At 40.5% G+C, this 27,588-nt stretch overlaps 2 protein-coding genes across 4 annotated transcripts in view; one reads left to right on the forward strand and one right to left on the reverse strand.

Annotated features, from left to right (window-relative positions):
• Positions 1 to 999: 999 nt before the first annotated feature.
• ak9 (adenylate kinase 9) lies at positions 1,000 to 14,502 on the reverse strand. Its single transcript, XM_040125716.1, has 36 exons — positions 14,414 to 14,502; positions 14,180 to 14,277; positions 13,588 to 13,651; positions 13,448 to 13,500; positions 13,230 to 13,326; positions 12,930 to 13,042; positions 12,625 to 12,777; positions 12,205 to 12,327; positions 11,474 to 11,548; positions 11,092 to 11,193; positions 10,715 to 10,854; positions 10,280 to 10,602; positions 9,680 to 9,798; positions 9,305 to 9,452; positions 9,111 to 9,207; positions 8,943 to 9,009; positions 8,790 to 8,832; positions 8,448 to 8,657; positions 7,871 to 8,007; positions 7,480 to 7,686; positions 7,118 to 7,396; positions 6,852 to 6,970; positions 5,969 to 6,188; positions 5,773 to 5,841; positions 5,472 to 5,672; positions 5,150 to 5,368; positions 4,740 to 4,956; positions 4,441 to 4,642; positions 4,121 to 4,267; positions 3,750 to 3,967; positions 3,213 to 3,409; positions 2,819 to 2,988; positions 2,076 to 2,174; positions 1,777 to 1,879; positions 1,526 to 1,640; positions 1,000 to 1,208 (listed from the first exon to the last, which is right to left on the reverse strand). Exons 1-36 carry the CDS (start codon positions 14,439 to 14,441, stop codon positions 1,000 to 1,002), a joined length of 5,181 nt encoding a protein of 1,726 aa, XP_039981650.1. The 5' UTR covers positions 14,442 to 14,502.
• Positions 14,503 to 22,267: 7,765 nt separating this feature from the next.
• The window catches only part of LOC120788714 (disheveled-associated activator of morphogenesis 1-like), a 52,353-nt gene continuing 47,032 nt past the window's right edge, over positions 22,268 to 27,588 (forward strand). For all 3 annotated transcript variants that reach the window (XM_040124711.1, XM_040124715.1, XM_040124716.1), the window contains exon 1: positions 22,268 to 22,437. The gene's annotated coding sequence lies outside the window, so the exon portion shown is untranslated. The remainder of the gene's footprint in view (positions 22,438 to 27,588) is intronic.

Here is a 27,588-nt window from a genome sequence, read left to right on the forward strand (position 1 = left end):
TTACTAATCATACTTTGAATCACTGACATACACTCTCAATAAAATATAAATAAAAAGCAAAATAAAATCTTTATAAATTAACGATGGAAAAATACGATAAGGAAAAAAACCTAAACTTTCCGTGTCAAGATCAGCTACAAAAAGGGATAGATGTTCGTTTTTAAACAGAAAGGGGATTTATTGTTGATGCTATTTTATCGGTAAGAGTCATCTCAACTCATTATGGTCCGGGACAGAAACTTACAATGTGTACCTGCTGCAGACTGGATGGAAACCTCTAAATAACACGGCCTCATGACTTGGGAATATTGCAGGCCCCCACTGTAGGACCCCACTTCACTGGCCTACATATTGCACCTAGTTTGGTGCAGTTGCCTTGTCGATAATCAACCTGGGCTTCCCAGCATACTTTGAACATTTGGCAAAATAAACACCTCACGATTTGTTATGAAATGTGTGTTGGACTCCCCGACTGTTAGGGAAACCTGACGGGTGTACATGGCAGACACCTGAAACTCCTGCAGAGCCACTGACTACTGAAAGAGGACAATATCCAGTCCATCATATTCTGTATCAATTCTGCATTTAACTGGCTTAACATTTCATTTAGGGTTACTTGTAATATATTGACAGATTAAAGCAGAGTCATTAGTGTATATCAGGGGCCATTCTCTTTACTGTCTTCTGTTACGTTTAATTTGAAGAAACATGCCTAATGTTAATTTCATTTTTATTCAAAATGCAATACATGAAAAGGAAAGTGCAATCTTTACAAGAGTGTATGGCCAAGCTTCAAAGAAGCAAAATTAAAGTTAGTGATCCAAGTAAAATCAATTTTCCAGCCATGATGATGAAGGATGCTTTATTACAGATAGCTCTTAATAAAAAAAACTCTTAAAGCAGGTTACTCATAAAATATATTTCAGATTACTTTAATTGTCAAACGGGTCATCACACCATACAAACACAGTGACCGTCAGAAGTTTAAAGCAGTCACAGCTACAGTACGCAGTTGGCTCTTGGTAAGTCTTCCAAGGCCAGGAACCTGTTCAGCTTGAACTCGAAGTCAATGGGACGTTCACTGGGAGGCTTGTAGTTCCCTCTCATTGTTGAGCTCAGGTAGGGAATGAGCGCACAGTTCTCTTCAAACAAGGCCAGCTTCTTTTTGTACTTCTGGCGAGTGTAGTCTGTAATCTTGTTGTTGAAAGCTGCAAAAACGTGAGCTTTCATTTCTTATACAAATAAAAGAAACAATACATTTGGAAAAATACAGTAAAAACGTGAAAGTCTGGGCTTTAAAAGTTACTAAAGCAAAAGTAAAGAATTATAAGCAATGGTAAAATATTGTTTTTTAGGTTAAAAGTATAAACTTTGAAGGGCTCGCTCAGAAACAGAGTGAACCAAAACAAAAAAACTCATATCTAAGAAAAGAGTACCTAACATTGTTACTATCCTTCTAATTCAATCTAAGCATTTCACACATAATGTCTTATTTTGACCTGAGGTAACCTTGAATTTTGTTTACCTTTCAGATAGAAGGCCACATAGAGGAGTGCTGATCTTTGTATACTGAGGAAGGGATACTTTGGTTTAAGACACCCAACAGCTGTCATGGCCTTGATGACTGCTACTGCCACACCCTACAAAATACAGACTTCAATCAAAGCCGAGCTGATAAACACTTCAAAAAAAGCACTTATATCGTTGTTGACATTATGAAATCTGTGCAGATGGAACTACTACGGAATTTTCTATGTGTGTTTGAGTGTGTTTGACCTGTTCCAGGTAACCCAATGTTGGAAGGGAGGTGAGGGGTACAGGCTCACAAAGAGGAGGAACTTTACTGGGCAGTCTCTGGTCCCAGTAGGTTTCAGGAGTCCTTGACAGATAATGTGTGGACACCAAGTTTTACTGAATAGACCAAAATTTAGCAAGACAAAATAATTTTGCACCATCTTCTTTATTGTAGTGGCAGTAGAAGGAAGACTCATCTGAAGTGTGATATATGCATTGTACATTGATTTGCACAATTGAAAGTCCCTGTAAGCAGAAAACATGAGTGACTGACACCACACCTCAAAAACTTGTCCTGTTTCTGCTTCGTCTCAAAAATGTAGATCCGTTCTCTGTATTCCACAGCATACTCCAACTTTCCTCGAACCAGGGCTTCATACCTAAGAACAAATAAGCCTTCCATGAATAGAAAACTATCAAATGTTGTAAAGAGTTGTGGGCAGTAAGAAGAGATCTGACGCTAATTGAGTCAATCCATCCATTAGCTACACCAACTTTCCTTTGAGGGTCACGGGGGGGCTGGAGCTAATCCCAGCTGACATTGGGCGAGAGGAGCGGTACACCCTGGACAGGTATTTTGTGTCATTATTATTGACATTAGGTTTACACTATGTGCTTGCAAAATGCACTTTATGTAGAATCTTCAGTCTAGTAAAAAGGGCCAGGGATCACTTATAAATTTACTAACGCAAAATAACGTTGTTAATACTGCTACACGAAATCCTCTATTAATCCATTAATAAATGAATGTCAATCCAAACACATGCTGATTGATTTGAAACAACAGTTGTAAGAGTTGTTTGAGTTTGTCTCTATTAAAATTATCCATTTAAAGGAGTGGTTTGGTCAGTATACAGTACATATTGTGTCTAAAAAAACATACGTCTTCATACCTGAATCCTACATGAATCATCTGCGTTTCTGAATTTACTTTTTCTGTGGAGCTGGATCTTGAGAAGAACTAATTGCCTTCACACCATAAAGAATCCAGTCAGGTACACACTTAAAAGGTTGAATACTGTACCTTTGCTTTCCATCCAGGTACGTGATGGGGCAAAAGCCCTTCATTTCAACTTGCTGTGGAAACCTGTTCTTCACCTGAATCTCAGTTAGCTTTCTTGGCAGCAGGTGGGGTTTTGGGAGAGTGTGTGGGCAGCCAGGAGTCACAAATTGATCTGGAGTGGACAGGAACCTCTGTGGTTGAGAGAGCAATACATTATATAAAATGTATTTTCTTCAATCACAGATAACATACATTTTATCCTTTACGATTTCATTGTATGATTTATAAATCATGAAATCCCCTCGGTAATGACAAAAATCAAACAAAATTCGAAACATCTGAAAAGCAGAACAACTTTCCACCTTTGAGCATTTGATATCTGTGTGAAACTGTCCTAAAGTTCCACAGCACTGACCTCTAGATGGCCTTCGCCACACATCTTGTAATACTGTCCTCTGTGCTCAGCTGCATGAGTCAAGGCCACAATTTCTGAGCAGTCCACCAGGTGGTGATGTAGAGCCAGGCAGACAGGGCAGTACTGGCCAAACTCTCCAAGCCGATAGTGCAGCTCCTTGGGTGTGATGCACAGTCTGTTGATGCAGGCCGCTCGACCTGCAACATTGAAAAGCATGTGGAGGATGACCTGGTATTTGTCATCATAAGATGGATCTAGATTTATGTTTATTATTTACCCACTTTCTATTTTCCTTTTTAAGTTCATTTCTCTGTTTTCGTCTATTTTTGTTATTTAATTGCTGCAGCTGCATTTGTAAGTTATTTTTTGCAAACTGCTATGAGAAATTAAAAACAGATCAATGATCAGTTGAAAGAAGATGGATCTATCTTAAACAATCCTCACGACATAGATTTTCAATTTGTTAGAAATGTTTTTTTATCTTCAGGTGTAAAAAGCCCTGCTGAGTGGATGCCTTGTTAAGCTTCCAGTACTTACCACTTTGTGTCCTCTCCAGGTAGTGGTGGATATATGTCATGCTGATACTGACTTCTTTTATAATGCTGTTCCAGATCCACCATTTGCTCCTTAAGCCATCGAGCCGAATCCAGTTCTGATATTGTTGTTGGAAATGTTTCCTCACCTGCTCCATCTCCTGCTTGTAACAAGAGTTACGAATGTGGAGGATCTCAGAGCTGTCATGCATCAGGTGAGGCCTATAATGTGAGGAGAAAGGGGCAGGAGCAAACATTTTGTAACATTAACTTTGAAGGCTTGTGATTTTAAAAAGCTCTCAGACTGTACCCACAAAGAAAATACAAGATTTCTATATATTTATCATTCTTATTGTTGTGAATGAGTCTTCTCACTTGTTGGGCTTTATCTTGTCCACAAGACCTCTCTTCAGCACCTCCACTGTGTCCAGCTCAAGCTCAGCTACTATCATGGGAATGATGCTCCGAGAGCCCATGAGCTCTGTCTGCTTCAGTGTCATCGGAAAGCCATCCAATACATACCTGGAATGCCAAATAAGTAAATGTTGTCTTCAAAAACATCCTCAAGCCTGTGCAGGTTTCATGATAGTCATAACTAAGAGTGTAGTCTTTGTCTTGAAACACAAAATTCAAGTGGCAGTGATTTTATTAAGGCAAAAGTTAGGATCTTTTCATGCCCACATGCCCCGTCTTACCCTCGTGTGCTGCAGACTGAGCTCATGAGCACTACCTCCAGACACTGAATAACCAGTTCATCAGGCACAACGAGGCCCTGGGAGAGATGCTTTTTCATCTGGACAGCCAGATCAGTGTGCTCCTGAGTGTTAAGCACCATACGCACAACACAGCCAATGGACAGCCGCGCCAAGCCATATTTTTGGGCAAACATCTGTGCCACTGGAGAGAACCAAGAAGAATGAAGACCAAAAAGAAAAGAAAAAAGAGAGACAATCAAAAGAGAAAGCAGATATTTATCAGCTGTTGCGAGTCTTACCAGTAGTTTTTCCAGATTTGGGTGGTCCAAGGACAGCCATTTTGACAGGGAAGGATGGGGAGGGCCTGGGCTGCCTAAGGTACTTCAAGGGGTTGAGCATAAATGTGTTGCGGTTCTCCTTAGATGCAAAGAAGTAGATATACTGATGGAAGATCAGGGGATATGTGGTACTGAGAGGCCACTGCAGAGGCTGGATTAAGTCTCTCTCTTTGTATTGCTGTAGAGGGGGGATGTGTGTGGATAAACAACATATTAAAATACACTAAACTATTTAGAGGGAATTTGAGTGTTCTGCTGATTAACATGTAAGCACAAGAGAAACAATGTGTACTTGTATATGAGATTACGTCTAGAGCTTTTATCAAAGCCTCATCCCACTGACGATGAGGCCATTCCTGAATTAGGAATACCTTGATTGGATCCCAGCAGCCAAAGGCACTGTGGAGCTTGTAAGAGGAGAGCAGCAGCTTCTGTGCCAGGCTGTATGGGATGGGTTGACATTTTTGGAAGAGTGACTCCCTGTTAGTCAGCAGAGGCTGCATTTTCTGGAGCAGCTGATGCCGCACGATTCGGAGCTTGCGAGATGCACTGATTGAGACGCTGGGTATGTTTTGCTCACTCAGCAGGCCCTAATTATAGAAAAGCACAAAGCAGAATATATGAGGGTAAGTAACGTACAACTACTTTACAGTGTAGAGCTCTTCCTAAACATGAAAAAATGTGTGCTTGTACCGTTACAGTAACGAGGTGGTTTTCATCTGTCACGAAACGCTCTTCTATCTCCCTCTCCAGTCTCTCAGTGGCTGCTTCCTCTGTCTCATAAGTCTCAGTGTCTTCGTTATCCTCTTCTAAAGGAAACTCCTCCTCCAGAATGGCCTCTATCTCATCCTCTATATTATCTGCAGCTTCTTCCTCTTCATCGTCTTCTTCATCCTCACAAAACCCAAACTACTCAGTTAGATGGTGAAGAGTAGAAGGAGCATTTAATCAGTGATGGAGAGGTGATGACCGTGGATATGATGAGATGGCTTACCTTTGTTTTGGCTTTCGTAGCACCTTTCTCTGCCGTGAGTTCAGCCCTTCTCCTGAAAATGTTCTCCTCCTTTACCAAAGAGATCAAAGATTGTGTGTCAGATATTGACACAAACTACATTCATTCTCAGGGCAGAGAGCACAACTAATGCTTCATAATGCAGCTGGCAGAAAAATTATATTACCAGAATCCTTACCTGGTTTTTCTTGCGCAGATCACGAAGGAGGTTCAGCCGTGCTTCATGATGGTTGCGACGCTCACGCCACTTCTCCAGGTAGGTCGGCAACAGACGTTTCTGAACATCTGTGACATCCACCGCCATGATGACAACAATGTCAGGGAAAAGCTGTTGCTGCATCACGTACTGCACCTCATCGGGATGATGTGGGAAACCCTCCAGAATAAAACCTGTGGACCTACAAGATAGAATGTTTAGGTCAGAAAAATACCTTGTGGTGTCAAGTGTTCATAAAAATTAAAAAAAAAAAAAAACAAACTACATTACTACATAAAAGCAATGTACATAAATACAGCAAAATGTATATATAAGGAATAGGAATGTAGGTCAATAAAGTGTAAAATATGTATGGAAGTGTATATGTGTAATGGTCCGACATTGTTTTTTGGGGTCTAAGAAGCAGAAAAGGAGCATGAGAGATTGAGAAATTTATATACTAATTTATTAAAGGAAAAGTTCAGTATTTTTGGGAAATATGCTTATTTGCTTTCTTGCCAAGTCACATCTGTAAGCTAAATATGAAGCTATCACCAGCAGCCATCTGACCTAGCTTAGCACAAGACTGGAAATAGGACGATTCGTTGTTTTTAGTGAGCTGGTTACAGCTGCTTGTAGGTAGTTTGTGTTACTTTTGGAAGAGCCAGGGTAGCTGTTCCCCCATTTGCAGTCTTTATGCTAAATGAAGCAAGTTTTATGCTAAAATAATTTGGCTTAGCATAAAACTAATATCTTAAACAGCAAATAAGCATATTTCCCAAAATGTCAAAATTTTCCTTTTCCTTCACTGGAAGGGCAGGAAGTGTGTTTTTGTGTGTGTGTGTGTGTGTGTGTGTACGACTACATGTATGGTTCTTGTTTCCAGTATGGTGCGATAACCATGTCCAGGATCTGTGGACTCAGTGGATCTCCATCAGAGAGGTAGGCTTTGATGGCCATTTCCTCATCAGTCAGCACCACTTCCTGCTGTAGACACACAAAAGCAAAAACATAATAATTCAGTGTCAGATTATATCATAATTCACCCACTATTGGTTCTAACTAGAAAACAGATTTGAGGCAACATAAGAGTGGTAAATCTTGCTACAGACAAAGTTTATTTAGGGTGACCTCCATGTCATTCATGTCCTCAAAGGTATCCTCCGTCCCCTCCTCTCCGTCCCCCACCCTGGCATCCTTTATCAGGGCCTCCAAGTCCTCAGGAGACTCCTCCGAAGACTCTACTTCATCAGCATAAGGCACCCCCTTCTTTGTCTTGGCCATGATGAGCATTTGCAGCTGCTCCCTGAACTGAATATGGAAGACGCCAAGCTGCTGGGCGAGCCAGTCCCCATGAGAGGTCTTGCCTGACCCACGGCTGCCAAGCAAAAAGACCCGCAGGGCAGGGGGCTTGGATAGAAGAAGATAAGAAACAAGTGAGGATTTTTTTTTCAATTTTATTATTTTCTTTCTTGTCTCATTTCAGCTTGTACCTTGAGAGGCTCAGTCTTTGCAATAAATTGTGTAGGGTTTTGAAAGAAGGCATTTCTTGCTTCCTGGGTGGAGAAGTAGTAGATCTTCTCACGGTACTTGGCTGCAATTTCATCCGTGCAGGGCCATAGGACGCTATGGTTTTTTAAGGCCACAGGGCAGAAATGATGAGTGTCACCCATTAATCTCTTGGCCGTTGTGTCCACCTGCTTTCATTGAGAGGGAGGAGATGCTGTTTAAGATTTTTTTTTTTTTATATTATTAATATTTGTCAACAAAGCAGTATCTTCAGTCTCTTCAATTATAACTAGGATAATAAACCTGTAGTTTTTAAATTCAGAAAAAGAACACTGATTGAGGCTTTAAATTGAAAAGACGCCTCACTTTAATGACTTCATCCTCGTCCCCTGCCGAGTCATTGTCACTGCTGCCTTCCTTGGCCCTCTCCAGCTCTGCTAAGGCCTCGATATCCTCAGCCTCCTCGTGTAGGTCCAAGGATGACAGCTCCCAAGGCACATACTTGAAGGGCTCTGAAGATCATGCATGTAAACCACAGATTGAGTGTATGTTTTTCTTCAACTGGTGGAACGTCACGTTGTCAAGGGGATCATTAATATTCTATTATCAATTTAAAAACATCTGTCATAGTTATGCGCATGGCCAAAACTAATGTACTGTATGTGCCAAATTTGAATTTAACTGCTAATTAATATAAATATTTAACTGTATATTAATTCCTTTATTCAAGCAATGGCAGAGAGAATACTAACAAATGCAATTGTTAGTGCGGGATATATAACAGAAATCCTAGTCTCAGTAGCTCTTGATTGAGATAAAGCTTTAAAAACAGCAAAATAATTTTAAATGTATGCAGTTAATTGTTGTCTATATTCTTTTAAACTGAAAGACATGAGATTTGTGATGTAAAAAAAACTCAAGACTGTGAAACTTTGAGAAGGGCTAAACTCACTCTCCATTTGAAGGACCATCTCTTGAAGCAAGTCCTCAGGGCTTTTGCCATCAATCTCCAGTACTGAGTAGGCAACATTTAGAGCAGACTTCATTTGCTCCCATTCGGATTCAAACCGTTGCAGTTGCAGTTTATAGTCATTCATCTCTGGACCGTCAGGATAACCCAACTCCCAATGATGAGGTAGTGTCACAGCTTGAGCAACAGAGAAGGAGAGGGAGATAATGAAAAGTGTGTAAATACTGAGACGTGAGTCAGAATTTGTGTTCCCCGCTTAGTGAGCGCAATTTGCATTTTTGATCTGAAAAACAACGGCATTTAATAATAATGCCTCACCTTCCGTTTTGACAACGTCAGGGTGTACAGGGCTTGTGGTGTCAGATTGCTCAGGATTTTCTGCAAAAAAAAGGAACGCGACAAAAACAATGTTGCTTTAAATTTACAGGCTCACGGAGGGTTTGGGAATTTAGGCTGCTTCATAGACAGATAATACACACCATCAGTTTCCTCAATTACCGTCTCTAGATTTGAGTGCATTTCTGATTCTTGCTCCTTCTGGTCTCTAATATGGAGAGAAATGAAGTAGAAAATCAGATGCATAAACAATCCTGCTCAGATATAACAAACTGCAAAATCTTAAAGCATCATTTTATCTGCGATTACAGGGCTTTTTTCTCCTTTTCAGACTGTTTGTCCTGCAGCCTCTTCCTTACTGCTTTGTCCACGTTCTCCTTGTTCATCTCATACAATCTCTTCAAAACTGTGAAACAGTGAAATGATGCATGAACACTGAAAGAAGTCTATATATTTAAATAGAACAACAACTTGCTTGTGTGTTTTGTTTATGTGTCTCCCACCTTGATTTCCACCACTGTCTCTCAGACAAAAGAGGATGTCTGGCAGGATTTCACCTTGCTGTAAGGCATCCATTTGGGAGAAGTTCATGGGAAAGTTGTCAAGCACCCAGCCAGCCCTGAGCTCTGCATCTGTGTTTGCCTCTTCAATCTGTAACATCAACCTTATTAGCGTCAAATGGCAACATTTGAGTTTAATATACATGTACAAATAAATTCAATAAATTAAAAAAATTCTAACAACAGTCTCAAATACAGTTGCAGAAGGGATGGTTGGGTATCCTGAATATTAGAAGTATATTAATGTGTACGCAAACGTTTTTCAGAACCAAAAAGCTTGTGTAAATGCAGCTGCCATGTTTTAGATCTTGGACATACCTCTTTTATACGGTTCTCCAGTACCTGAGCATACAGGCCAAAGGGAGATGCGCTCAGTTGTTTGGCTTCTTCCAGTGTACTAAGCACCATGGCTTTCACCTCTGGATGCTCCTCTGTCACTTAGAACAACGGAAAACATTGGCACGCAAATTCAGATATTAAACACTAAAGGTCCATTTTGTTACAGAATCTCTCACACAAAGATTCAGCGCCAATAGACTACGCTATGATAGTTACAGTACAAGTAAAAGACTGAAAAAAGGATAATTCATCCATGTCTGTTTGTCTGCATGTGTGTTTGTGTCAGAGAGTGACATAAATAGTAAGGAGAGTATTTTAATATCTTACCCTCTACAGAATTGGTTTCATCTGATGAAGTAAAATATCACAAGTTCAATTCAAATATGACCGAACAATCCACAGGCTCACAGTACTGTATTAAATGTAATTTATTGCAATTTAAAAATCTGACATGTAAAATAACACATTTGTACGCAGAATAGTTATTGAGCACATTGTGTTACAGCTATTTCATTGTACAAGAAATTACAATATGACTGTACAGGTGAATATAATCATCATATACAAAGCTCAACTTGCCTGAATTCTGTCCGCCACCCTGCTCCATCTTCATCTTGATTTTCTCTATAGCGAGCTGTGTAGTCTCCGCTTTCATTTTGTCAAGTCTCTCCTGTTCAGCCTTGGCCAGAAGTGGCTGCACCAGTTCCTCCATGTCAAACACCAATGCGTTGTAGTGCTGGGCTAGAAGCTTACATAGGGTGCTCTTCCCTGCCTGAGGGGGCCCAATGATGGAAACCCTGCAAGGTGGCCTGGGCATTGGAGGAAGTAAGTACCGTCTGGGGTTTGTGACAAACTTCTGGTAGGACTCCTGAGATGAGAGGATGTACAGTTTGTCCTGGAAGCTGTACAGGGATTCAAATGAGAGTCGGCTTACAGTTTCACACAGTCTCACTATAAACTATAAACTACTGGATAGATTCCTCACCCGGCCACAGCCTGATAAAGAACACTCACCCTACAGATAATTCAGGCTTGCCAAGCATGACCTGGCCCTCCTTTAGAGCAACAGGACAGTTTCGGCCCCAGCGGCTTCTTCTCCACCTAAAGCCAGGGGCCACTATCCTGGAAGAGGACATAATTCTCAGTAGGTCCTCCTGAAAAGAGATGAACTCAGGATTAAACTACTTCTAGTTAAATTCAAAGTGGATTCAGTGGGAAAAGATTATTAAAACAAATGTTCGTGCATCATTTAAAAAAAAAAACAACACAAACCTAAGTATCACCTGTGTGTTTATTGTTCAAAAAACGTTTGAAATACTGGTGGTTTTTAGGCATTCACATAACTGACTGTGTTTTGAAGAAAAATAAAAACATGGTCATTAATTTCAGACCGTGTCAACATCTTCTGGCAATTCTTCATAATCAGTCTGGTGGAGGAGGATGGGAATCGAGACACGTTTTATTGCCATGGATCCAAGACGGGACATTACACACTGAAGACAAAACAATTAACAAACTAACGTCAGTCCAAAGAATACATAGGTAGTTGAACGTGCACGTTTACGCTCACACACATGCTTCACGCAGACAATACTCCTGTCTCACATTTAAGCCAGCACCAGACAAATATTGGCTGCTTATTAAAAACTTCCTTTGGTGAAAAAAATCAATTCAACAGCACATGATATGCAAAATGATGTTGTTTATTATATAGTTTCTACGACTGTAGCATGTATTTCCTGAAGATGGTTCATTTATCCTTAGAGTCTCTACCGAGTGTAGCTCCTCAGGTGTCTTGTTTCCATCCAACTCCAACAGGTAGAGTGGGTTGTGGTTCGTCATGTAGTCCTGAAAAAAAAGTCGGTTAACTTACACTGGCTCAATAAAAGTTTCAGTGTGAGTTATTTTACTTTTGTCGGTAGGTCAATTCATTTAAACCCTCATGATTTTTTTTTTTTTTTTAGAAAAGAACGTTACAGAAAACTGGGTTTGTGACTATAAAACGTTCGGACTAGGCTGTCTTCATCTGTTGCTCCATCTATACATCAGCAGTGATATCTCAGATGATGTCACAATTCAGATTCTGACAAAACATGATACGATGATACATCCCTGAACTGGATAGTAAACTCTTTTTAACATCTCAGAAACACTGGCGCCATTTTCACCCAACACAGCGGAATGACACATCTCATCACTCTGATTTGGCACTTTAAAAATAATGCTGACTACCAGCACTGATCCAAAGCTGACAAAGCTTAAGAGGATGATGAAATCTGGCTCTGCACCCTGGCATGTAAGAACAATGACCCTGACTGCGACATGAGAAAAAAATTACGCCTACAGTCCAAAAACAAACATCATACTTTATGTTGTGCTAGAAATGGATGACTTCATTTCACACAGTTAACTCCTCTAACAGCTGCATAATGTGTGTGGGGGTGACAAGTTTTTTTAACTTCTTAATTAATGTTTGAGGGGACGTGCAGTCCCAGATAACTCACCTCCAGTGGTCTGAGCATGGTATCTTTGTACATGCTGATTCTAATAAAAGCATTTCTGGCCAAATTCTCTGGTATCCACACCAGCTGGTCAATAATATCCTTTTGGACTTCCTCTTCAGTAGCCTGCAAGCAAAAATAAACCCAATTAGTATGATATGAAATCATGGCTTTTTTCACGGCTTTCTTGTTTAAGGTTTAAAGTTTAAGGTAATATTAAACTTAATTAGATTGAAAAAAGTCCTCTAAAAATAAGCAAAACCCAAATCAAACACCTTACCTTATAATACAGCATAACAAATGGGGTATTGCAGAAAATAATTATATTAATATACTTGTACTGGAGTACAATCATAATACCCTAACGCTAAACACAGGAAAGGTTAAACACAGTGGCAAGAGGTGTTTTCCCTTGAGCCATACCTGCTCCTCTTCATCCTCCACTTCCTCATCCTCGTTCTCTTTCTTGTTGATGTGCACCTCTTCACGCTTCCACTGCTCCCTGTTGTATAGCTGCCCTGTCTCTGGGTACTGCTTCAGACCTGACATCCTCTGGGCCAGGTCCTTGTCTGCACACTAGTGGAAGATGGGAGTGTTATGTTCATAATTAAACCAATGACACATTTCATTAAAAAAGAACAGATATTGAAGAAACTTACTAACTTGAAGAAATGAATCAATTGCTGCGTTAAGCTATACAAAACCAAAAAAGATGCAATGATGTTAACCTTGATATTAATGATGAAATCAGGTGTTAGCTTGAGGTTTTTGATCAGTTCAATCTGCTCATGGATCTTCAGACAGTCCTCTGACATGAATGGCAGGCAGCTCAGCACGTATCCTGTATCACAGCACATTGAGCCATGAAATACAAGCAGTGGCAGAGCATGACAGCTTGCTGTGGTCATCATTGATGGTCACATTAGACATAACATAAACACGAACAACATTTGGTAATTCCGAGGTTTATTTGCATGCACGATCACTGCACTGAGCCAGATTAAATGAACTGAGAGTAGATGCTTCACCATAGTGCTCCACATCCGGTGAGTTAAGCCTGGCAAGAATCAGCTGCAGCACCTGATCTTCTGGTATGCTCTTCCCCTCAGATAGAGTTTTTAGGAGCTATAATTGTCAGACAAGGCAATTTAGGGACCTTAATGACTATGAAAAACACCTGAAAAAACATGACGCACTAAAGGGATGGTTAGCTGTTCTGTATCATGATGCAGAATATATTACTCACCTTTATGCCTTGCGTTGTTTTATTTTTTATGTGTGTGTTGAGCAGATCTGCATCTGAAATATTGTAAAAGAGGATGAAAAACACCTGAAATGATGTGCATAGACATGATGTTGGTAAAAGGGAGGGGGGGGGGTACTTACCATCAATCAAGATACACTTCCAGGACTCTGCAATTTTTTTGGCCAAGGTGGATTTGCCAACACCCTGCCGCATAAAATGCCACAAAATTGAAATGGAGTCACTGAGTCACATGACATGGGTATCAGAGATGACAAGTGTCTGGGAGTGCCCTGGTTTAATTTTGACAGGGCTTAATTTTGACTTAATCTGTTAGTAAATGTCCAGTATAATATTTAAAAAAGACACAATTACATGTTTGACACGTGTAGCTCCTTGCTCCATGCATAGTTTCCTCAGGCGACAAAGCTTTGTTGTGGTGCTAACTGATGGGAAATTAAGAGCTGAGGACTCGGCATATTGTCCTCGCATACATTTAAGGGATTATATAGAAAAGGAAATGATGATAGGACATTTCATACACGTGTGCTCACATCTTCACTTTTACTTGACGAGGACCATCCGTCACTGAAATGTTATCAAAATTACATTTTCGCCATTGTGGGGTGTGGTTATCAAGTATTTATGGATGTGCTACCTGTTGGAAACCATTTCTAACTGTGCAGTGTGTGTGTGTGTGTGTGTGTGTGTGTGTGTAGAAGAGAGAGAAATTACCGGTCTTCCAACTATGATGAAGCAGGTGGGTTTGGCAAGAAGATTCTCCCTCCCAGCCTCGTCCTCTATTAGGTTGTCCACAAAACAGTCGGTTCGAGCTTATTAAATATCCGTATACAGGTAGAAATACGAGTCATAAACAGAGCAGTGAGAGACCAGGTAACGTGACCAACTGAAGTGCCGATATAAAATAATAATGTACAGGTAACTGTATTTCAATAGAAATTTATTTACCGTTGCTTTGGGGCATTCCTTTATCCATTCTTGGTCAGTTTAAACTTTTTTCATCGTTTGCTCACCAGTAACCGAGTGTGGTAACCATAGCAACTAACAAACTGAAGCCTGTGTGCGTGTGTGTGCGTGTTTGCAATGGTGGTGGTGGTGGAAGATTTTGTTGCGCGTCTCCTCCTGCATTTACGGTACGGATGCTGGAAAAGGCCAAAACGGATAAAGTGGCTGTGTAGAGACTGCCTGAAAACAGTTTGTATACCTAGTGAAACGGGTATTATTTTAAACATCATACTGAAATACTGAATTAACTGCAATGGCTCGTAATTTAGAAACTGACTGCTTTTAAATATCAGATATCTGATCAGCCACTTGCTAAAGCAATCAGAAAATCCTGGAGTCATGATGCTGACTGGATGGACAGCTAAAACAGTTGATTATGTGGAGCACTACAATAAAAGGCACTTAGGTAAATGCTGCGATGCAACAGAACATAATGATATGAATACATAAGTACAGTCTACATTGACACTGTGTAAATGATAGTTATGATAATAAGAGGAGAAAAGAGTATATTTAAATTGGGTTGACAGAGGGTGACAGCGAAGGCCATAGCATATGATGGCGACCTGTCCAGGGTGTATGCTGGACAAGTCGCCAGTCGTTTACAACGCCGACACAGAATAACAGACTGCCATTCACACACATTCACAAATAGACGTAGGGGCAATTTAGAGTCTCCAATTCACCTAAAGCGCATGTTTTTGGACTGTGGGAGGAAACCGAAGCTCTCGGAGGAAACCCACGCTGGCACGGGGAGAACATGCAAACTCCACACAGAAAGAACCCCAGCGCATCTGCAGGTTCTTAAAAAAACGTCCTCCTGTGAGGCCACAGTGGCAGCACTGCACAACCACTGCATAACCTCCGTGCCAGCCCAAATTTGATGTTTTTTGGATGTCCTTTTATTTTTCCATCACATCCTAACTCCTAATTTTTTAATAATCTTCTCCAAGGGACATCTGTCTTTCGCTGGGATAATTATTTTCCCCAGGACCATAAACTCCTTCTGGTGTGCGAGTCCCTTGAGCATCTTCCTTCCATGGCACCTGTACAGAGATACATTTCTCATTTAGCAATTTAGTCTACAAGCACAATACCTACAAGGTTATAAGAATCTTACTAAGATTTAAGGAACAGCATTTTTCACAGGAACCACCAACCATAGGATCATGCAAAACTTGGTAACCCACCTGACTTTTGGTGCAGAATCCAGCGTCATCTTACACACAGCGGTAAGGAACTGCTCTGCGAAGATCTTCCCTGTGGTCAAGATCTGATCCTCCCCAACGATGTCTGCCAGCTGTTCGAGGTGCTCTGCTGTGCTGCCCCTCACTGCAGCGCAACGGTGGCTGACGAAGAACAAAACACAGGGAAATGTCAGGCAAATCCTGCTACTATGTATTTATTTAATTTACTTTTAAAGCTGCTGATACTACACTTCCTTAGAAATTCTGATCAGATTCTCTCCTCATACCTCAATCCTGTGCTGAGTAGAGCCTTCAAAACTCTTCCAGGGCTGCAGCCTTTCACCAGCGCATCCAGGGCAAGGTTAGCCTTCTGATGAATGAAAACGTTGGTTGTCTGCGCAAACTTCTTCAGTAGGGTGCCGCCTGTCCTCTGTGCCTCAGCGTCCATGGCCTTCCCAAGGTAAAAATGGAGATCCTTTACGGTATCTATTGCAGCACAGGCCAAAGCAGAGCGCTGGTTTTTCACCTAGACAGTCAATGAGAATATCAGTCAATATTTCTGTATACACAGTATGGATACATGTACAAACAGGCAAATGAAGACTGCATGCAAGGCAAAGACAAACACTGAGACGAAGAAGAAAATGTCTACAATACCTCTTCTGTGACGGCCAGGCAGACTTCATGCAGTTTGGTCAGCATTAGCACTGGATGATTTCTTGCCAGAGCTTGAACAGTTTTAAGTCCATCTATTTTCTTCTCCCTATAGTTCCATGAGAAAAAAGGATTGAACTGTGTTAATCATTGCTTCAGGAACAATCGACTGCTGTTTCCCTGTTGGTTATACTGTTTAAAATCTTTCTCTACTTGTCTGTTATTTCGGTGTCTTACCAGTCTTGTGAGTTGAGCTGGCTGAAGCAGAGGGACAGACTTGCCGAAGCATTGCCCAAAGGCTGAAGGTCACGCTCAAACGCTCCATTGTCAGTGTTTGGAATGCGGAGGTTTGTCCCCCGTCGGGGTCCCTTTCTGTTGGTTGGTGCAACTGTTGATGGAGGTTTATTAACCAAAGTCGTTCTTTTGGGAGCCGCTGGAGGATGAGGTGTTGGACGGTGGACGGGCTGGAATTGCTCCGGACTTTCCACAAATTCCTCTCTCCTGATTTTAGCTGACTGGACTGTAAGGAAATCAGCTATCTTCCTGCCTGTTCAGATTAACAGCAAAAAACTCAATGTTACTTGAATTTACCCCTATTTTCTGTAATCACATCTTCAAGTATTTCTCTATCTCAAAAGTTTCCTGGTAAAGAACCCAGTAAAGGAAGTAATCATCATTCAAGAGTAGGAACTTACCTGCTTCACCGCTTTTCACCTTTATACAAGATGTTCTCCTGGTTGCTGCTTTTGGGGGAGGGCTAGGGGTGAAGCATGACAGAAGGGGGCTTCCTAACTGTGGAATGGCCCTCAGCTCAGATGGAGTGTGCGTGTCGACAGAGCTTATGTAGTCTTGTGGGCTTGGGTTTCTGTCTTTGGCTGCCATCTTATTCACCGTACCGGAAAGTACCGCCAATTGCCAGCCCAGACGCAGCTTTTTCTCAAAAAAGGGGTCCTCTTCATCCAATGTCTGGTTGTTCCTGGAAAGCCAGTTGTTGACCTTCTCTTCCACACTGAAAGGAGGTGCACTTAAAAAGGGACTGATCCTCGATTCTCTGGAAGAGGATTCAGGGCACTGTCTAAGAGAAGCTGGGGGCTCAGCTGAGGGGAGGTTGCACTTGTGTACGGAGAGCCTCAGTCTCTCCAGAACGGTGTTCCTGTGCGCTTGCTGTGAAGTGCACAGCCTCTCTGCGCTTTGAAATAGTTGAGCCCTCTCAGCCCTTTCAGCTCTTTCAATGTCCAATATCCTGGACCGATTGCTGGGGCCACACTTTTTACTGTGTTTTTCAGGTGTCTGTAAAAAATAGACATATTTTTATTTTTAAGTTAATTGAGTCACTTGGTTAATTGGTAATTATTACACTGCTAAATCAAATTAGATTATAGTGTATTCTACTCCAATAAAGATTATGTACTATATTACTACACCATACTATACTGTAATATATTATACCATACATACATACACTACACACGACATGTCTGTATACACTGTACACTGTATACTTTATTGATATGGGGAATGCATTACTGGTTAAAACTTGATAAAATCTATCTTTGGCACATGCACTACATCAGTGCAAATAAAGCACAAAAGTAAAGACCATATCATAAAATATTGCACTGTATAAAGCTTTCTAATTTCCTAATTTCTTATTTTATCTAAGTATAGAAACGTTGATTTAGACATGAAAGTCTGAAAATCGAATTATCTTTGGTATTCCTCGCTTTTGGACTTTGTGTTTGTGCTATTAATTTGCGGGGTCATGTACGGCCATATAGGCTAGGTATATTTATACACATGACACTGAAATAAAAACTTTATACATGAACAGAAGGAAGTAGATGGAGTGGGTTACTTACATTAGTGTCAACACTGAAGCTCCTCTTTTCCCTACACCTTTGCAGGTTGGTGTTTGATGTCCTCAGATAAGCCATGACTATCAGATAGAAGTAACTACTAAATAGTGACTGTGGTAAATCGTAGACACAAATCTCTGAGTAGTTTGTCTCACCAGGTTTAGTGTCTAACTGGTTCTGGATTCTACTATAACAACACGTGATGTCATAGTAGAATGGAACAGTGAAACATTCTGATGGTGTCATAAAGGCTCGAATATGCAGATTAGATGTTCTATTCTGCTTTTTTTATAATCTCTATTTAGAGGTAAGAGGTATTTAAAGCATGGTTGATGATTCCCAAGAAAAATCTCAGCTTGTCAAACGTGGCCTGCAGGAAATAAACTTTATTGAGAAGTTTTGTGCAAAATAGTGTAGACAACGGCTAGTTTTCTTTTAGAAAGTTATTCAAATTCAACAATAGGATGAATCCTGATCCAAACCCAGTCTCACACGTTCCCATCACATTCACCTCTGCATATATCCTCGCAAATAAATTCCCACTCTCTCCAAATCAATTTGCACATTTACTGTTTTGATTTAACAAAAATTGGAATATTTAACCAAATTGAAATTTGTTTTCTGAGAGAAAAAACAGAAGAGTCTCATCTTCTCTGTTATGGAGAAACGTACTGTATATTTTACACTTAGGATGAGCACTGTCACTCACCTTTCTTTCTCTGCAGTTTATATAAATCATAGTGTCAAGGTGAAAGCAATATTTAGAAACGTATATGACAAACTGTAACCCATAGGTTTTTTTTTCTGATTTCCGGCACCTCATAGGATTTTTGCCTTTCTCGTGATTAACATTGACAACATGGAAACATCGCCTTAAAGCAGTAACTCAACAGGAAATTGAAAACCTAATGAAGTACTGAATGAAATCCAGACATTGCACCTCAAAAACACTGGAATCATCAGCCAGAACAGTTTACAAACTTTGTTTACCCACTAGACAAAGTTTATTTAACAGGCAATTTTAATAACCTCTATTTTTTTCTGCTAGCCGCTAAGTAAGTCTGTAATGCTGCAGTTATTTTTCCTGTGGCTGTGATAAACCTCACTTGAAAACACTCAATCTCAGGACCAACATGGTGCTGCTAACACTGTTTCTCCACAAAACTAGTGATCATATTTCTAATTTTACTCTCAACTAACATCACCTTCATTTGAGCAGCAAACATTAAAAAAAAAACACAGTCAGAATTTAAAAAACCGTATCAGTCATGGGCATAAATTATTGATAGATAAAGAGACAGTTACTGTGTCTGAAATAAATGTTCAGATTCAGACTTCAAATTAGCTTCAGACAATCCTGAATTGCCCCCGTTCTCCTCCTCCAGCTGCCCCCGTTTCAGGTCTACACGATTCCAGTAACACTAATACACATGTTGTCTGTCACAGTATTAAACATCTAGACTCCAACTTTTTCTGAACCTTGAGTGACTGAGTGTTATGAGAAGTGTGCTAGTGGCCCAGGCTTCATCATGGCTTATATAGTGTGAGGAGATGTGTTACATGTCGGTTTTCTGTATGGACCAGTGGGCTCTCTGTATAAACGCTGTACTCACACATTCAATTCTGTAAATATGAACAATAAAACAGAAGCTCTGGCACGACGAATGTCTTTCAGTGTCGTATCAGCAAAGTAACGCAAATAATTCAATGTTCAATGTTCAAAATGTATAAATATGGTAACAACCACAGGTTGGCGATCTGGCTTAAGTCTCTCCTTTTATAATAACGTGATCCTGAAGCAGGACTATGGCTGAATAAAGTCAGGATTTACTGAGTAACGACTGTAAGTGAGGAAGTTTGAGCTTTGAATACGGAGAAACTGGTGAAAGTACCACAAACAAAGGGACTCCCAACCGTTTCCATGTCAAGGTCCACCAAGTACATATACTCTGCAGCAAGAAAAGGATGTAGAGAAGCAAACAACACTGCAAACAATCAAAATTCCCTCAAAAATCTTTCATCCCAATGGCACCAGCTCTTCCCTCTTACACACAGAAGAACTCAATGACTATGTCAATAAACTGCCAGCATCAAAGTAAACCCCCTGGCTGTGAGGCCAGGTAGACCGGGCTGCTTAAGGTATGGCTTCTGAGTCCAGGACGATGTGCCTCTGCAACTCGGGGCTTTTCTTATTTCATGGTAATAACACATAATCAAAGACACACTGGTATTTTCATGGTTGCATTCCAGTGAGGGGGGATTTACACTGATTTGTCTGCTCCTCCCTGTGGCTGTACTTTTTACCAGGTAAAGGGACAACTCGGTAAGGTTAGATTTTATTTAGCTTTTCTGTTTCCTTTTCTTTTTTTTTGGTCTCAGTTAGTGTTCTTAGTGATTCAAAGATTTTGGTCCTGTTTTTGCCTGGAACACATTCGTTTGTTCAATGAAGTTCAGCATATACTTGAAGTCAGGGATTGGTTCACTTTTTGTTTGTGGTTAAAGTCATATGCAGCGCTCAATTCATAATACAACTAATGATTGATCCACCAACGTTTAGAGTAATTTTAATTATTTGTGATTGTAGTTGTTGAGATTACACCACCAATGTTCTCTGAGGCCAGAGAGGCCATGGCAGCTCTTTAGATGGATTAAGAGGAGGTTGGAGTTGACTCAGGACAGATAATCAATTTTGTTTTCAAATACATTTCGGTGGTTCTGCACTAGAATATCAGTTTGGCTATGTTTAAAATAAAATAAAATATCAACTTGCATGTTCCGAAGTTCTAAGTTGAACTTGATTATCGAAGGCGGGTGAGATGAGAACCAAGGGACTTCCAGGCACTAGTGAAACTGAACACATCTTATCCAGAGTTGTTCTTGAATGCATCCCAAAAACTAATGTATTTTCAGAAGGGAAATAGTGGCTGTGTTCTAAATAAACTTCCCGTGTAGAAGCTGTGCATCTATTTATTTGTAGAACCTGTTTTCTTTTTCTTGCTTCTTCTTTTCATTTTGGTGACGAATGAAAACCAGTGGCTGCTCGGTTACTCCCTCAAAATCTGAAATTCTGAATTCTGACTTTGCGATTTGGCTTCACAACAAGAAACGCCATCCAATACGTGTGTGTTTTGCAGATTATATACAGGACCCACAATGTTGAATTCTACTTATACTGCAATTTTATATTTGCAGTAAGTGTTTTGGTTTGTATTTTAAAAACGACAGCCAGTATATTTTAGCTATGACATACCTCACCAGATTCCGATTGGTTTTTGTTCTTACAGTCTTTGAAAATACCGAAAGGTTCTGTGGTACATATAAACTCATTAGTTACGGCGTTTGGCACAATCCCGTAACTATCATAACCTGAATGTTTATACCTGTTTAGTCACTAGATGGAGACATCGTATACCTTTTTGGGATATAGCCATGGTTACATTTGACAACCAGCAGCTTTCAGGGCCAAAACAATACCTGCCTCAAAAATATGTAACAAAAAATATGATCTTTGCTCTAAAGGCTTCGGGGTATCGCAGACTAAACTGGGCTCACAGCCAAACCTTTCCTCTGTAATATTTTTTTCAGGGCCTATGGTTTGGTATTAGCAAAGCTCTGACAAAGCCCCCCCGTTTACATCAGGTCAGCTATGAATCTGGACAACTGTTTCATGGTCGGTTAGTCATTTGGTCCACAAAAATGTAAATAAAAGTTTAAATGTTTTAAGGCAAACATTTGTAGTTTACTTATTTGTGGCCTTATTTCTTGATAAAAAAAACTTAAACGATTTATAATGAAATAGGTCTGATGTTAAATTTTCTCTCAATGGACTAATACATTGACTAATCGCTTCAGCTCTAATGTAAAAGCATTTTTGGGAACGCTACAAGAAAAGAAATACACTTGCGATAATCAGAATCAGAAAACCTTTATTGATCCCTGCAGGAATTTACAGCTGGAAAGTATGTAAAGTAAGTTTTTCTTTGGTCAGATTCTGTTTAAACACCGACACTGTTTTTTTTCTAACGTGTCTGTGAAGAGCACTGTTTACATCCCACACTACAAAATCCACGAAGCACCGGATCAATAAAGGATGGCGCATGCGCATTCGCTGCTCGAGTAAACCCCATGACATCACGAGCAACCCGGACCAACCAGGCGGTCGAACCATCTGCCTGCCGTCTCGACTCTGTTTTCTCTGTCGCTGTACTTTTCAGCTCACCTGATGAACTCGTGGACACGGTTAACCAGACAAAATGTTCAACGGGACGAGGTAAGGACGATGCCTTTTGAACAACACTCCTGCCTCGGCGGTTGAAACAATACCCGCGCGAGGAGGCACACCGGGCCGCTGGGTTGCGGTGTCGGTGGTGACCTCCGTACCGGTGTGGCCGGTCAACACAACAGCCATCGTTAACGTTAGCTGGGGCGAATTTTTCTCGAGCTGCTTGTGTGTCTTTACTTAATTTCCCCGAGCTTCCTCGCAGAGCTTCAGCTTCAGTGACCTAAACCTGGTCCAGACAGGAGTCGGGTGACATTTGCATCTGTTTTGCAAGTTGTTTTTGTTTTGTCAGCTCGTCCGTCCGTCCGTCCGCCCGTCTGTGGGGGAAGCCGACCTGTCCAACCAGAGAACCGCACTCCCGGCGTCTTCCACTGCAGCTGAAACCCTTAAGGGGAAAACGACAGTAACGACTGTCTCGGCTGGGGTCCAGGGACCTCCAGGGTCCCCTGAGAGAATCCCAGTGGTTCCCCAGCAAAGTGAGGAGAAGTTCAAAGGTCATTCATTTCAGTGTAGGCCACACATGAGAGATGTGTAAATGCTTTGAGAGTCATGTATGTCAGTACCAGGTCATGTCTATTTTTATATCTTTTTGAGGTTCTTAGTTCTTTATGTTACAATATTACACTTCAATACTTGAAGGTGTATGGGGAAGTGTTGTTAATGTATATGAATAGGTATGGGGTTAAAGTAGGAATGGGAGGTGAATTGGAACTATGGCTAATAGTTCATTATTAGACTTAGCATCTGCAGTGCAGTCTGACCACCACTGGATTTATGAGCGTAGCTATATATAATTGCAATAAGCTAATGCTGTCCAACATATCTTCCTGGCCAATTTATTGGTGAAGGTGTAATCTGTAGCGACACAGGTCCACAAAGGCTTGATCACTTCTAAATTCTCTTTACAGATTTTTATGCGGAGTAAGTTTTGATTTGAGCTCTGAAATATACTTATATAACAACAAATTTGTATTTAACCTTAAACAAACAGTTTTAATTGTGTTTATATTAATATTCAGGGTTGGTCATCTATTCACATGTCCCAGTACCGTACTATTCTCATCCTTGATTGATTAATTGAGGGCTGCATGCAGTTGCTTGGCCCTCATAAAGGGCCTAACTGCTACAATAGCCTTGATAAAATGACTGGCTTGTGGAGCTTTCAGACATATGATACTTCATCTGTTCTGAGTTAATATTCAATTATATTGCTTTGCTGAAAAGTGGAACAACTCACTTGTGAAAGCCATGAAGTTACAGGTCAGTCAGAGAGCAAAACATAGAGATTATCACAGTACAATCGTTCTAGTGGTAGGCTTATACCCAGTTACGTGCTTTATCAGAGAAGGCTTGCATTCCCCGGAATTAAAATGCTCTAAATCATTGAGGGCCTGTATGTGCTTGTAATGGGCTGCTGCCTTGTGAGAGGGCTTACTGCTGTGGTGTGATCTGCAGGCATGTTTTCACTGTAAACATGGGAGAAGCCTTACACGATGTACCATGCTGTTATTTTGTCCACAGTATTAATGCTCAGACAGGGAGTTGGCTGATTACCGATCAGCATTGACAGGCCCTGACATTTGAATTGCGTGTCTTGTTTTTCTGAATAGGTGCACATTGCAGGTGAATAGTCTGTGTTGTAACTTCATGTTTTCCCCAGTAATTTGTGCTTGAAGTCTTAGAGCCTGGCTGATATATATGCAGAGGCCGATATTATTGGCTGATTTTGACTTATCACATACATATCAGTATGGGCCTGTATGCTTTGTTTGCCTGACAGCTGAGCAAGCACAAGAGGCACAAGAGTTTTGCTTATTTGCAGTTGGCAGCTATTACAATCACCTTTAGCAATTATAAGCAGGGCGGATGACAGATGTACAAGTGCAGCCTTAGGCTATGGTATCTACTGTCTTGTTTTTGTTGGCACTGGTTGTTTGTTAATGTTTCAGATCATCTGCCTGTTTTCACAGATACGAACACGCTCTGTGCTGCTGTCGGACACAGAACTGAACAAAAACTGTTCTTGGTGAAAGTCACTGCAGGATTGTGACTCAGTTTCAGTTGGCACTGGTGGACACTTGTCACTTGAATCTGTTGGGATACAAGATGCTCTGTCCTTATGTTTCCTCAGTGGCTGACATTATCAACTCTGGCAGCAGGCTGAGTTTTAATGATGTTCAAGAAAATGAAGAAAAAACAGATTTATCTTATCTTTATTCCTGTAGTTCTTCCACCATCCACTGAAATCAGAACAAGTCAATGAATTGATTTAGAAAACTGCTACAGCTGGAATTCAGAGCATTGGCAAGTATTTGATGGTAGATAAGACGGTAAGGTCTTAGATTAATCATCCATATGAACCGATACATGAAAATTGGGAAAGTCCTCTGTTCGGTTCTTGCTCCAAAGAGGGAAGCATCAACATCAAAGTTGCCAGTCCATAAACAGTGGCAGTGTATTGTACCTTCTCTTCTGTCCATCAGCACACACAACACTTCTGAAGCTCTCTTGGGGAACTAGGTTAATGAGTTGAGTGTTAAGTTTCACAGGACTGGCAAAGAAGCAGAGGGGACCAGCCTCCCTGGCTGGCTCATATTAAGCAGTACGGAGTGAAAGAGTAAACGACAGCACCAACAACAGGGGAGGTATAGACTAATTATTTTTTCAATGGTGGGTGTCATTTGGGAGTGGCTGTAACACAGCTGAGCCCCTAAGACCATATGTGTCAGCACGGTCTCTGTGTGGTGTGGTGGCATTAATGTGCAGAAGCAGGTGCTGAACCACAGCCTTGTGATGAATGTTTTTTTCCTGTGAGAATAATGAAAATGTACATCTTTATTCAAGATCTCAGTTGTTACATGAGCTTTCTTCTTATCATCCTGGGCCTTATTAGGACTATAAATTATGTGGTTACTGTAAATCACTCACTGTGGAAATCTGTTTAACTATTTCACATGGATTGGATACGTGTTAATGTCTATAACTACTTTAGATAAGCATTTAGTGGATGTTTCCTGACTAGAAATGTGTATGAATTGGCACTGTCAGTTTAAGAATGGTTATAGTTTTATAAGGTGGTAAATCCAATAAGTATACACACCATAGTTACTTGACTTGGTTTAAGTGTTGCCTTATGTTTCCTTTTTCACATCTTAATTCTCTTTATGTGCTCCCTCTTTACAATGTTAGGGCAATATGGCTGTATATATACCATGAGACAATAGAAATAATTCTACTGTCAGTGATTTTGATCTTTACCTTTTAATATCTCTGCATGTATGTGGCCATTGTGGGCAACACTGCATGAATTTGTCAGGTATTTAACTGGATTAGCTAAAAATAGACATTCCTGTCTGGTGATTTTATCCATAAACAGTTCCTCAATAGATTTTCCAGAAATTTAACTGTATCTCAAAATATACTGATAATGCGTTATAAGTATATATAACAAAATTGAGGATTTTATCACCACGCCTACTCCACATTAGTGCTCCTTCTAACAACAGTTTTAAATTTCAATAATTTCCTCATTATTCTCTTGATTAACTGCACTTTTGCAATTTCCAGACCCTCACAGTTGAGAAGCTGAAACCAGAGAATGTCTGGGAAAAATGACTGAAACAATTAATAGATTCTCATAGTAGCTGCTGATTTTTTTTTCTCTGTGGACTGACTAATTGTTTCACTTCTACTTGATACACAGTAATGAAGCACAAGAGGAAGGTGGTCTGTCTATAACTTTTTTTTAAACTTTTTTCTATATGTTGTGTTTTTGTTCTTTGTTTTAGATCCATATCGAAATGTGACGCGTCAGTTCCAGCAGTAAATGTGGCAGAGCTAGAGCAACCATTTTTAATTGGACTAGTCCAGTGATATTTATTGATGACGTGACCTAAAAAGTCCTTGAATTGTTAGGGGGTTAAAGGTTCCTCCAAGTCCGAATCATTCCTGTGGGTTTTGCTGCTGTCAGAACTTCATGTTCTCAGGTTGTTCTCTCCGTACGATGCGTAGTGGATCCTGTGGGATGAACTGTGAATCTGCGGCACTCTGCTGGCCCGCCACAACAATAGCCTGTATGACTGTTTGAATGTGCCATTCATTGTGCGGTGTGCTTCACTTGGGCCAGACAATGGCTTCATTTAGCATCTCTTCTCTGTCGAGGCCTGCTCCGTCACCATGGCACCCCTGCCATGCCACACCCTGCCCCCAGTCTGGCCCGGCTTTGCACTTGTCCTCGCTGTTGGGACGGCTGGGCTTAGATAACCATTGTTGGCCACACCCAAGACCCAACCTCACATTTTGAGGATTGTTGCTTTGTTGCCGAGCTAGAAAGCCACTCAGCTTGTTACAATTTTAATTTCTAAAAAGTTGAATTTATAAACCAAAGGCTCATCTAACCACTAACCTTGAGCATGATGGACACCTGCTAAACATCTTTTACTGGAGAGAAAAACAAAACAAGAAAAGATTCTGTGATCAAAGGGTTTCCTGCAGTGTTTTATAGCAGAGACAAGCCACCTCACCTGAAACAAAGAAGTAACATCATAAAAAATGTAGACATATTTGCACAATAAAACTTAAACCTTAAGGTTAAAGGAATAGAGGTACGATTTCACAAAGGAAAAGTCATTATACATTGTGTGACTATTGTTTAGCAAAACAGAAAACAGCTCTTTTCATATTCCATGATTATAGGTCAGTTTTTTTCTTCCACCATTTTTCAGCTAAAACATAAAAATATATGCTAAACATTTACATTGGCAGATGAGTTTCGATACGCAACAAATGACTGCACACTGATTTTCCCCTCCCAAGACCGTTGACTCTTGACCTTACTGATTGTTCAGAGGTGAAAGAGCAGTGCTCCCTGTTTCTAGCTCAGCCACTCAGCGGTGGCAGATTTTTAATTAATGGGCTTTAGCCTGACAGCTTTCAGACCCTTTGGTGAGTAATGGAGCCTTCATGGCAAGTCATTCACTCTTTTCCAAAAATATTTAGCAATAAAAAATGCATCACAGATACTAGATGATGTGAACTGGATCTATAAAAAAAATTGATGGGGAAAATTATCACAATCATTGCAGATGTAATACACTATCACCTTTTTATTTTCTGCCGTTTTACATTCTAGTTAATAAGAAT

The sequence above is a fragment of the Xiphias gladius genome, chromosome 4, assembly GCF_016859285.1.
Source record: "Xiphias gladius isolate SHS-SW01 ecotype Sanya breed wild chromosome 4, ASM1685928v1, whole genome shotgun sequence".
NCBI lineage: Eukaryota > Metazoa > Chordata > Actinopteri > Istiophoriformes > Xiphiidae > Xiphias > Xiphias gladius.